General features: G+C 44.0%; 1 protein-coding gene across 5 annotated transcripts in view; it reads left to right on the top strand.

Moving 5' to 3' along the window:
• The window catches only part of FARP1 (FERM, ARH/RhoGEF and pleckstrin domain protein 1), a 277,566-nt gene that overhangs the window by 170,415 nt on the left and 94,315 nt on the right, over positions 1-12,836 (top strand). For all 5 annotated transcript variants that reach the window (XM_076009332.1, XM_012756986.2, XM_012756988.3 and 2 more), the window contains exon 3: positions 8,252-8,356. In XM_076009332.1, coding sequence (XP_075865447.1) covers positions 8,252-8,356 — 105 coding nt within the window. The remainder of the gene's footprint in view (positions 1-8,251; positions 8,357-12,836) is intronic.

Genomic DNA, 12,836 nt, shown 5'->3' with positions numbered 1-12,836 from the left:
CTCAAGCAATCTGCCCGCCTCGGCCTCCCAGAGAGCTAGGATTACAGGCGTGAGCCACCGCACCCGGCCTGCTTTTCTTTATGTCTTTAAAATTTCCCAGTATTTTTGCCTCAAGATGAGCTTTCCTCATTGATTCTGTGAGACAGGCCCTGCCTGGCCCTCTTCAGTCTTTCCTTTCTGCTCGCACCCGTGTCCAGAAGTCAGGTTACTGAGACGTCGAAACTCTTGAAAAGAGGCTCTAAAAGTCTCACATCTGCTCCCCTTTTCCATGTCTTTACTTTTGGTCTAGTCTCTAGGGAAGTTCTCATCTTTAAACTCTCCTAGTGAAATTTTTATTTCTCCAGTATATATTTTTTTATTTCTAAGAGCCTTTTCTTGCTATTCCAGTTTTCCTTTTTATACCTTTCTTGTGTTTTTTTTTTAAGGTTATAAATGCTAAGCTATGTGTGGATACAAATTACAGCGTTTCTGAGAGTTTTCTGACTAGACCCGGCACCCTCCGAAGTTACCTGGCGCCTCCTGCCCTTTCTGACCTCGTGGGGCGTTCTGCGGGAGGCGGCTGCCTCCTCCTGCGGCCTCTGCCCCCTCTCCTCTGTAATCAGGTTTCATCTTTCTTTGGTCGTCTTCCAAAATTTTGGGGAAATCTGTCACCTGCTGTCTTCTCTTTGATTTCCTCTGTTTTCTATGAATTTAGGCCTTTCCATGCTTTCCCTGTTGCAGTGGGGCTCCTGGGTACGGTTGAGATAAACTGCCTGTGCTCAGTCTGCCACGTTTGGCCACAGGTTTATATTGGGCCCACTCTGGCAGTGGCCTAGTTTATATTGGGCCCACTCTGGCAGTGGCCTTGTGCTAAGCTCTCTAGGAAAAATACGCTTAGGAACGGATGGGTGGGTTCCTGCGGAATTTCCCCAGTTGTACTCTCCTGGAACTTCTGCTCTATTGACGGTCTTTCTCTTTGAGCTGGGAGCTAGGCAAGGCCAGGCCCGGGTAGGGGATGTCCAGGGCGGACAGCTGGGACTTTGGGTGACTTCTGGGCCCGGGATCTGGCTCCTCCTGCCTTACCAGGCTGTAGGGGTCTCAAAAGAGATAATAGTTTGCAGAAGGAGCTTCAGCTGTGGATTACTGACTGGTCACATCTAGAGCGACAACAGTAAAAACAGGAGTACCTTTTAGCAGCAAGAAAAATAAATTACCTCCCATCATGAGTCTGCTATTTGCTGAGCATATTTGATTATGGAGTTAAGAGAAATTTTGAATGCCGGAATTTTTGTTACTCCCGATCCACTATAGGGCTGTTACTTGGTTGTAATGTCTTTATTCAAACGGGACAGTGCTGAACACGGCTGCACTGTTTCTGCCTCCCTGCAGCTAAGGAGTGAGTAACGGGGCAGTCCGAGGAGGCTGCATTCGTCTCCTAGGGCTGCCGTGACACATACCCCAAACTGGGTGGCTTCCAACAACAGAAATACGTTCCCTCACCATTCTGGAGGAAAGAAGCCAGAGATCAAGGTGCCATCAGGGCCATGCTCTCTGGGATTCTGGGTGGCATCCTGCCTTGCCCCTTCCAGCTGTGGTGGTGGCCGGCACTCCTGGGCCTGCAGCTGCAGCCAGCCCTCCAGTCTCTGCCTGCGTCGGCATGGGGTGTTCCCCTCGCCCAGGAACCAAATCAGCCAGCACCTTGGTTGTAGACTTCCCACCCTGCACAACTGTGAAAAAATAAATTTCTGTGGTTTAAGCCACCCAGCGTGTGGTGGTTTGTAATGTCGGCCCAGGCAAAACTAATGCATCATATTTACCTGGCAAATTCCTACTCATCCTTCAAGACCCATTCACATGGGCTACTTTTAAACCATCCTAGGCACTCCTCTCCCAAAGTACTGCACAAGCAGAGAGAGTAGCCAGTTGCTGTGTTCTCTGACCTTCCACGACTTTTTGTTAGTACCTTTGGCATACCACTTACCAGGTATTCCAGTTTAGCTGGTTATTTGCATACATCACCAACTCAAAGAAAGACATTTTCATCTTGATTTCCATTCTCTCAGTATCTAGTATAGTACCCACACGTGGCTACTCACTTGATAAACGTACCCCAGACTCCTCAAGCCGTCATGGTTATTAATACTTCTACCCTGCTGGTCAAAAATTGCCGAAGGGGTGTAAGAAAACCTGTGACATTGTAATGCCCTATGACCAGATGGGTTGAGGGTTAGTGGGCTATTGGACTTTGAACAATATTCGAATAGGTATTGATTGATGGTAGGAAAAAAGACCCAAGGCCTTTGAGAGAAGCCATTCTCTTCTGCTGGATGAGAGCATACCCTGGTTGTCATGGTTACGTTAATCCCAAAACAGAAAAAAATAAAATGCTTCCAGAAATGGCTCTCTGAAACCTCAGCAGATGCAAATCTTGTAAACTTGGTCAGATATTATCTTATAGATAATTATCTTTATAGATTTTGGTCTAGGAGATAATTTCCGAAAGGCATAACTTCAGCTTTATGACATAGGGGATTCATGTATTTAGCCTCTTTGAGGAAGTAGGGAGAAAGAGAATATACCCAACCTACAGAAAGAATTGTGTCTTTATTCTTTCAGAAGAGGAAAAAAAATACTCCCACACAAAACTTTGTTATAGAAATAACCTGAAGGCATAGAGATATTTTAAAGGCACAATGAACTAAAGCAACTTTGATTCGCAGTTATTAATAGCTTGAAGCCCTATGTGAATGTGCAGACTGTTTAGTATTCAGTGTTACTTGCCAGACATTCCCCAAGAATGTAAACCTTCTCCTAAGTTTTATTTTATAAGATCCAATGAAAAGCCAATTCAGAACGGAGAAGGCAGTAGGGACACACAGTTTGTAGTCAGCCAACTTGTTTGTGCACTAGATTAAAATTCAGCTGCCTTTTAGAGCATAATTAAAAGTAACCAATAAGAAGAAAGTGGCAAAAATTTGATTACGTAGTTTCACTGGTTGGTTCTCCAAAATATTAATAAAACATTATAGTTACTGTTTGGCCCCTTGTAAGGAGTATACTTCTAGAAGATTATCATCAAGACTGGTAGTGTATGGGGTCAGCTGGACTGAGTTTCTTAGATCCGATGGGAGCCTTAGAGAGCTGGCCCCTGCCCCGAACACAATCACTTGGGAACATTTGAAAAAAAACGTTCATTTTTCATCAGATCCTTTTCATATTAAACCATTACTAACATATAAGGGGTTTGAAATGATGCCTAGATAACTTGGTTTTCCTTCCTTATGTGTGATAGTTCGTGCAGCCGTGTGTGTGTGTGTCTGTGTGTGTGTTACAATAAGGTAGTCTTTGAGAAAATACTTTCACTGATGAGTTTTCCTCCAGGTCTCCTCTCCATGTTCTGCCCGCTTAATCTGTGCTGTTGCCACCTTCCCCCCCGACTCTGACTTTATTGACTTGTTTACAGCTTTGGATTTTCTTTCTTAAAGCAATAAAGGGCTAGTAGATTTGTATGATAGCTTTTGAATCGTATTATCATCTTCCAGGGCAAAGCCTGCCCCAAATGCATAATTTGTGGTTATTTCCAAAGATGTTCATGTTACCCATTTTTTTTTTGCCAGACATATGAAAGAACTCTTTGTGCTGAGAAACATTAGCAAATATTTAGTGCAAACACATGGATATTCACTCCTTCCCTCCGTGTGATAAGGTCCTACCCCCCAGTATTTTTCTAAGATCTAATGTAAGGAAAATGGGTTCTTTATCTTCTTGCTCTTTTTTTTTTTTTTTTTACTGGCAGGATCAACCAGGTATATCTTCTTGCTCTTAAAAGTAGTGTTACAGATTGCATTGTGAGTAACCCTCAGCTGTTAATAGATGTCAGCCCCATTCCTCAGTTACTTTCCCCCTCTTTTCTTCTGCACTTTTTTATAGTAAAATATACATAACAGATTTTCACCATTTTAACCATTTTTAGTTGTGCCATTCAGTAGCATTAAGTACATTCACATTGTTATGTAACCATCACCACCCTCCATCTCCAGAACTCTTTATCTTGCGGAACTGAAACTCTGTACCTATTAATCACTAACACCCCATTCTCCCTGCCCCAGGCCCTGACAACCCCCATTCTACCTTCTGTCTCTGTGGATTTACCTATTCTGGGTACCTCATTTAAGTGGAATCATGCAGTATTTGTCCTTTCATGACTGGCTTACTTCACTTAGCACAATATCTTTAAGGTTCATCCATGATGGATCATGTGCCCGAATTACCTTCCTCTTTAAGGCTGAGTAATATTCCCTCGTATGCATATACACTGCGTTTTGTTTACCCATTCATCTTTTGATGGACACCTGGGTTGCTTCCAGCTTTTGTCTACTGTGACTAGTGGTGCAGTGCACGTGGGTGTGTAGGTATCTCTTCAAGACCCTGCTTTCAGTTCTTTTGGGTCTATACCCAGAAGTGGAATTGCTAGATCATACGATGAGTCTATTTTTCATTTTTTGAGGAACTACCATACTGTTTTCCATAGTAGCTGCACCATTTTACTTTCTGGGATGTAAGGATGGGCATGGTGGCTCATGCCTGTAATCCTGTCAATCTGGGAGGCCAATGGAGGAAGATGGCATGAGGTCAGGTGTTCAAGACCAGCCTGAGCATGAGCGAGACCCCCATCTCTACTACAAATAAAAAATACTAGCCAGGCATGGTGGCACGTACCTGTAGTCCCAGCTACTCAGGAGGCTGAGGCAGGAGGATCCCTTGAGCCCAGGAGTTTGAGGTTCCTGTGAGCTAGGCTGACACCAGGGCACGATAGCCTGGGCAACAGAGCAAGACTCTGTCTCAAAAAAAGGAAAAAAAGAAAAATTCTGGGTTGTGATCTGCAACAGTGTTACTTTCAGAATGAAGTTCAAAAACTCACTGGCAACAAGTACAGGGAAATACTGCAGGCTGATGGAGCAAATCTGCCATAGGAAGAAAAGGGATAATAATTTTCGTAAAGAATGAGGAACAAACGCATCTCCTACCTCTCTTCTCTGAGGTGCTTCCTCTGAAGCAGAGTGTAGCCCTGACACAGCAAAATCATTCTATACCAATTCCTAAAAAGCAAGGGAAATGGAATTCCTGAACATTTCTTGGTGTCATTATATCTGGAAATGTTTTAGGCTCTAGCTGCCTGGTGTATACATTGGGGCATTCACGCTGAGTCCACGGAGCCCATTATGGTGCCATTTACCCATGAAATTGTCATGTGGTGGGTGCATTCAAGCCCTCGTAGATTCCAGTGATGCTGTATGCCGAGTTTCCTACATCCCTGAATGTAGCCAGCCTTCACAGGGGAATCCGTATAATGCTTTATAGGCATCTATTTTATAGATGAATTTTAGGAGCTATAAAGCTATCATTCAAACTCTATGTTGATGTCCCCCTATAAAAAATTTTGGTACCATAGAGAAGTCATTTTTTATAAACATTTGTATAGAAAAATAAATTATAAGGAAATTTTAAAGGAGTGAGACTAGGTTCCTCATTTATTAGCTAGATCCCGGGCATTTATTGCAAACCCATCATTGTGCAGGGAGTTAATCAGTCGTTTGCTGCAGTTGTCTCTGACGGAGCCCAGGCAGTATTTGAAACGCCGAGGTGAGACTGCAGATTCCAGAACTCGTCACAGCCTTGTATTATTACCAGGATGTGCTCAACATGTTCACAGAAACCTCTCTGACTCTGTAAACGACCCAGATGTTAACTCTCCTTCCCCTTCTTATAAAGTGCTTAGTGTAACACCGTGTGCATAAAGACATCCATTGTATACTGCTTGTTTTAAAACTTGTTTAGATTTCCAGTGTTGCATTGTTACGTTTCATTTCTCAGACTCCGTAAATCTAGATGAAGTTTATCAAATTCTCTCAGTTCCAGGAATTCTTTGGGGAATGTGAGTGCTTGCCGGCGGGGCGGATAATGAGTGGTTCATTTTGGTCAGAAGTAGGAAGTATCGAGAGTTGTGAGAAAGAAGATTGTGAAACTGGAATATGGTCTTCCCTAAAAAAAAAAAAAAAATCTTAACAGTGTGGGAATTCTTCCACAAGTTCTTATCCCCTGGCCCATTTTTATAACATTCTTATCCATGTCTAGAGATTTTACCGGAGGGGGAGGAGGGCCCAGGATAAGTCATGTAAATTAACCAAGCAGCACTTTGGCAGCTGGTGTGAGAACTTGAACCCAGGACCAGGGACTGGTGTGGAGCAGCTCATTGTTCCCTACTTCACCCTGCTGGGGGATGTTCACCCACAGATGGTTAATCAAGGAGGATGTGTGTGCTTTGTGTGCTGTGATTGTTCTCTTTAAAGGGGCAATTATGTGCTGAGTTTTCTCCTTTTTTCCCCTCCGCTAGATAGTCTATCAGCAATGCTGTCCTTTCAGCCATGTCTTGGAAACAGTCTTCTTCCAGAGTTTGATCCATGTGGTGGAACTTTGTTGACCCATTTTACTAGTGGGTCATTAGGAGTCTACTGAGCAATGAAGAGAAAGTGAGGCATATGATTCTAAACTCCTTAGCATAGAAACTGAGTTCTTATATATATATTTCCTTTCCCTATAGATTTGATATATAGAAAATACACGAATGGTAGCTGGGTGCATGCCTGTAATTCTAGCACTTTGGGAGGCTGAGGCGGGAGAATCACTTGAGGCCAGCAGTTTGAGAGCAGCCTGAGCAACATAGTGAAACCTTGTGTCTATTAAAAAAAAAAAGAAAGAAAGAAAGAAAAATTAGCTAGGCGTGGTGGCACGTGCCTATAGTCCCAGTTGCTTGGGAGACTGAAGCAGAAGGACCGCTTGAGCCCAGGAGATCAAGGCTGGAGAAAACTGTGATCAGGCTACTGCACTTCAGCCTGGAGTGACAGACTGAGACCCTGTCTCTAAATTAAAAAAAAGAAAGAGAAAAATACATGAATGGTATGGATTTCAGCAGACATTGATTGAGTGCCAGGTGCTTTGTTAGGCAATAGGAATATAAAGATAAATAGGTGGCCTGAAATTAATTATGGACACAGACTCAGCAGATAGTAAACTGCATATAACAGTTACATGGGTAACTTTTATTGATGTGTGTTCATTCATTCATTTCAACAAAATCAGTTGGTCTTCAGGCATGGTAGATACAGGGATGAATAGAATGTGGCCTTCAGTATGGGTATAGTCTCGATGAGAGTCTGGGCAAAGTGCTACAAGAACCTGGAGAAGAAAGCCATCAATGCTGTCATGTTTGTGGAGGAGACAGGCATAGGGACAAGATTTAACTGCCACATAAAGGGTAGAGTCCTGAGTTAAAAACTTACGTCTACACACAACCTGCTCACAAGTATTTATAGCAGCTTTATTCATAATTGCCAAAACTTGGAAGCAGCCAGGGTGTCCTTCAGCAGGTTAATGTATAGATAAACTATGGCACATCCAGACATTGGAATATTGTTCAGCAATAACAAGAAATGAGCTTTCAAGCCCTGAAAAGACATGGAGGAGCCTTAAATGCACATTGAGTGAAAGAAGCCAGTCTGAACGGGCTGCACACTGTATGATTCCATCTATGGGACATTCTGGAAAAGGCAGACTGTAGAGACAGTATGGACATCAGTGGTTACCAAGGGTCAGGAGGGAGGGAGGGACGAATTGGTGGAGCACAGAGGATTTTTAGGGTAAAACTAGATTGCTACAGTGAAACTCTTCTGTGTGATACTGTCATGGTAGAGACATGTCACTGTCCATTTGTCAACACCCGTAGAACTTTACAGCACGTGAGTGAAGCCTAATGTAACCGATGGGGTTTCAGTGAGGATAGTGTATCAATATCAGCCTAACAATTGTAACAAATGTTACAATATCAGCTCAACAATAGTAACAAATGTTACTGCACTGCTAAGGATGTTATTAATAATAGAGTACCCAGTATGTGCCAAGAAAGGTATATGGGAAGTCTGCTGTTTGCTTAATTTTTTATGAACTCAAAAATAGTCTATTAATTGCAGAAGGAGGGGGAGTCGTGCCTGGGGTTGGGGTGGGGAGAAAACCGCAGAGATTTGCATCTGAGCGTGGGGACAGCAGAGGTGTGGGTGGGGCCGGTGTTCAGGGCGTGGAGGAGGCGGGTCATGCCAAGTTGTGAAGGACCCACACGCACGCTGGGGACCCCAGAGGTGTCCTGCGGAGAGGAGCTGTGGCTTGTGTCCATCCTGCGTGTCTCAGAGGGTGTAACCCCTGCTGTTTCTGTTCACAGCAAAGAGCTCCCGGGAAGGTGCTGCTGGATGCAGTTTGCAACCACCTCAATCTTGTGGAAGGCGACTATTTTGGCCTTGAGTTTCCTGACCACAAGAAGATCACGGTAGGCGACATCGAATTAATGTTGCTGTTTTACTGTCTGTCCATGTGGTTGGGGGGTTGGGGGAGATAAGTGGTACTTTTCCTTGGCCATACAGAAATAGAGGGAAAAACACCCAGAAAGCCCTCATTAATATTTTTATGATAAAAGTAATTCATGTGTATGATTAGCAAATTCAAAGAGAGTATGCAGTGAAGACAAGCCCCATCACCCTCCCAACCACCGTTACCTTGTGACTAGACATCCTCGGGTGTATTTCTGATGAGAGTCTGTGTAAACAGATACACAAGCGCATCACTTTGAAATACACAACCGTGAGGAAACAATCTGCAGTGTTGTGTACTTTCCCTCCCCCGCAAGGGAAATCTTTCCTTTTCTGTGCCCAGTGTCTGTTTCCTTCTTTTTCACAGCTACATGTGTTATTCTGCTGAAGGGATATGTATAATTTACAGCCTCTGTTGTTGATGGAATACTTTGCTTTTGTTCCATTTTTTTACCATTATAAATGTTGCTACAGTGAACTTAGTAGTATGTTTGTGTTTGCGCTCGTGGCCAAATGTTTCAGTAGTTCAGGTCCAAAGGCACAGAGTGGCCCAATCAATGGTTCCAACCATTTTAAAGTTGCTAAAAATGTCAGAGTATTCTTTTTAACTTACTTTAACCCAAAGTTTAGAGCATAGCTTCCTGGTACTTTTATCTCTTTTGGTTGATGGTGCTTTAAGGCTATGTCTACTTTTTATTAGTCACCTTTTTAGGCTCTGAGTTCATTGGCTATATTTGTATTCTTTGATTCTGTACAGACCAAGTACCTGGAACTTCTGCTAGTTCCTGCATTATAGATCTGATGATAAGTAAAATGTGGGGAATTTTTAATCCAAGTGGGGAGTCAGGCTTGAGTCAGAGGCCAATGTGGGACACGTGATGGGTGCCAGGGGCTCTTGGGCATTGGGGACAACAAATGACATTCGTGCTCAGAAAATATTTCCTAGGTATTGCAAACCTGAGTCTTGGGAGACCAGCAGAAGTTGACCTGATAGAATGTTCTGGGGAGAGGGAGTACCCTGTGTACCAAAACCAGAAAGCAAGTGGGCTATTCAGGAACTGCAGGCAAGCCCAGAGCTGGGGGAGGGAGGGCAGGGGTGAAGGCGGTAAGAGGTTAGAATGGTGCCAGGCTGGCAGGGAGCCAGTGGTGAGGGGCTTTCTGCACCATTGCCATGCACCATTGCCATCCTGTAGAAATATAATATGAGGCTCAGATATAATTTTAACTTTCCTAGCAGTTATGTTAAAAAAAATTTTGAAGGCCAGGTGTGGTGGCTCATGCCTGTAATCCCAACACTTTAGGAGGCTGATCGTTTGAGGCCAAGAGTTCAAGACCAGCTGGAGCAACATAGTGAGACCCCATCTCTACAAAAGGTACAAAACTTAGCCAGGCATGGTGGCACACGCCTATAGTCCCAGCTTCGCGAAACGTTAAAAAACAAAACATCCAGGCGAAATGAACTTTAAAATATATTTTATTTAACCTTCTATATCCTGAAACATTATCATTTGAACACTCAATCTAAATGACTATAGTCTTTGTTGTCATCCTCAGTCTTCAAATCTGGTGTGTATTTGACACTTCAGCACCTCTCTGGTCAGACCACGCTGTGTTTCAATTGCTCATTTGTCACACATAGCTAGGGGTTGCTGTGTTGGACAGCACGGTTCTGTACCAGCTAACGTGTCTGGGAAGCTGTTAATGCATTTTGAAGAGCATGTGATACGATCTGGGTTCTGGTCTAGAAAGGCAACTGTAGGTGGGTTGGAATAGGATAAGACGGGAGTCAGATGCTGGGAGTGATTGGGGCGGGAGACCATGCTGGCCAGAACTAAGGGAGGGTTGGGCGGTTGGAGGGAGGTGGATGGAGTCTGAGATTCTGGAGGCGTGTGATTGATGGTTGGACTTGGGATGGAGAGCGGGCTAGGAGTGGCTTGGTTTTCCAGCTTTGCCATCTTGGCGGGCAATAGGGCGCGTGTCCAGGGGTATAGATGATGACTCCCATTGCCGACGTGGGGAGTTGGGGGCATCAGTGGAGATGTCTAGTGAGCAAGAAGACCAGGAGGGATATTTCCTGGACCCAGGAAAGAGATCTGAGTGGAAATTTGGATTCAAGAATTCTGTGAATTATTGTAAATGCCAGTCGAAGCTCTCAAACTGGATGAGAACACACAGTGTCAAGAGAAGGGGCCAAAGGTGGAATACATGGAAGGAAAGAGCCCTCCAAGGAGGTATGGGCACAGAGCTGGGGGAGAGCGCATTTCAAGGAAGGAGCGGGCAGGAGGGGAGTCAGTGGAACTTTGCCCAGAGAAGATGGTGAATGAGTGGATGTGTCACGCACCTAAAAAGGAGGGCAAGTTGTGTTTTCTTGACTCATTCTCACCTCCAGACACTCCGTCATTTTCTAGTTTGCACATTAAATCTGAGCTTCCGTGACTCCCAGTCCTTTTTCTGGTGTGGCGTATGACCACACATCTGCCTGATCTAATGCCATGTTCATTTATTCATCCAACAATTACTTTGTGCCTACACTGTGTCGGGATCACGCTTCCTGTGAAACATGAGATGATGAAGCGACAGACAGCAAGGAGTAGTAATGGTTTCCATTCATTAGGAGTGCTCAGCCTGGTGAGAGAGTCCAGGAAACAATTACAGTGTAGCAGGTTCTATGGAACATTATTTCAACAGGCTTATTTTATGTGAAAATAATGATTTTCAAAACACCTGAAAATTTGCCATCTCATTATTTCTAATAACCTTGATAAGTGCCTGCCTGAAGTCCTTTAAGCTCCCAGCAGCTTTCCCGACTCTGGTCTTGTCCTGTTCCACTCCAGCTGGAGCTGCCTTTCTGAAGCAGAAGTCAGCAGCGGTGTTTTTGCACTTAATAATCGAGGGTGCTAAGATTCTGAGAATTGCTCCATATTTGGACCTACCAATTAGCTAATGTTAGAGCTAAGATTCTAACTGTTCTTCTCCAAGTTCATTGTTGTTTCTGCTAAACCACAGGTGCTTCTCTTTTGCTGGGATTTATAAGCCTAGGTACCTGCAGGGCTGACTTCTTTCAAGTTTTTATCAGGGTTAATCTTTATGGTTTCACTCCTTCCTTACACTATTGTTTAGGAATATGTTCAAGTGCAAAATGAAGAAAACTGCCACTAATGACGACTTGAAGAAGAAGATAATATATTTGTCTCACGTCATACAGTTCAAAAGCCCCTGCATGAGCACCTACTCTGTGCTCTAGAGTTCTAGTCCTGGTGGATACCACACTGAACATGACCCGCATTCTACAGCAGGAATTGGCACACTTTCTTTGTAAAGGGATAGACAGTAAAAAATGTTGACTTTGCAAGGCATGCGCTGTCTGCTGCACCTATTCACATCTGCCCTTATTGTGCAAAAGCAGCCATAGACAATATGTAAATGGATGGGCATGTCTTCATTCCAATAAAACTTTATTTATAAAGCATAGTTTTCTAACACCTGCTCCAAAGAATATTAACTCTGTGCCAGGCCCCATGCTAGGTTTACATACAGTGTTTGATTTATTCCTACAAAGGTCTGTGACATCCCCTTTTTCTGATGAGAGAGGTAAGCTTTAAAGAGGTTAAGTCATTCTCACAAAGGCACAGAGGAAGGAAGTGGTAGAGCCGGGATTGAAGTTCAGATCTGTCTAGACGCAAGCCCCTGCTCTGTTACCGTTCCGTTCTGACCGCGTCTCTGTCTTTTACTCTGTCGATTACAAAATCCCAGCCTGAGAGCTAACTGCACATAATTTTAAAAACAAATTCTTTTGACAAAATCCGTCTGTGATACTAGACAGTGTAAGTGACTGGAGGGGTATGAGGAGAGCTGCCGGCATCCTGGCTGTGTTCTGTGTCTTGTTCTGGGTGCTGGATCAGTGGGTGTCATCAGTTTGTAAATTTCAACAAGCTCTCCGCTTATAACATGAGACAGACCTATGATGTTAATAAAATGCAATGAAATAAGTGCACACAGTAGCACAGATGATGAGTGAAAAGTGCTCAGAGGGTCCAGATGGAATGTATTTTGGAAGCGCCAGGACTAGCCTTGATTGGATGAACTGAGGAAGAACAGCTCACCTGTGGGAATAATAAAAACCAGCCGGATTTCCCTTTCTTCCCCCAGACAAAGTTGCTCGGCAGCATAAGATGTGCATCTCCCTCCTGGATTCGTTGCAATGCCGTCTTTCCAGCCAGAGGGTACATTGCAGAGAAACTGAGTCTGCTCTGGGGTTGGGGTCAGGTGCCAGGGCTCAATCACTGCTGTGCTCCTAGCAGGGAGGGTGGCTGGGGACCTTACTGAGCCTCACTTTGCTTTTGGATAAAATGGGGATCATACTGCCCCCTTCATGGGGCTTTGAAAGGATCGAATGTGATCTGTTAGCATGTGGCCCAGTGTCTGGGACACATTAACGTG

Source organism: Microcebus murinus, chromosome 13 (assembly GCF_040939455.1).
Source record: "Microcebus murinus isolate Inina chromosome 13, M.murinus_Inina_mat1.0, whole genome shotgun sequence".
Lineage (NCBI taxonomy): Eukaryota > Metazoa > Chordata > Mammalia > Primates > Cheirogaleidae > Microcebus > Microcebus murinus.
Note: the sequence above shows the minus strand (reverse complement) of the source record. Positions and strands in the feature narration are given on the sequence as shown.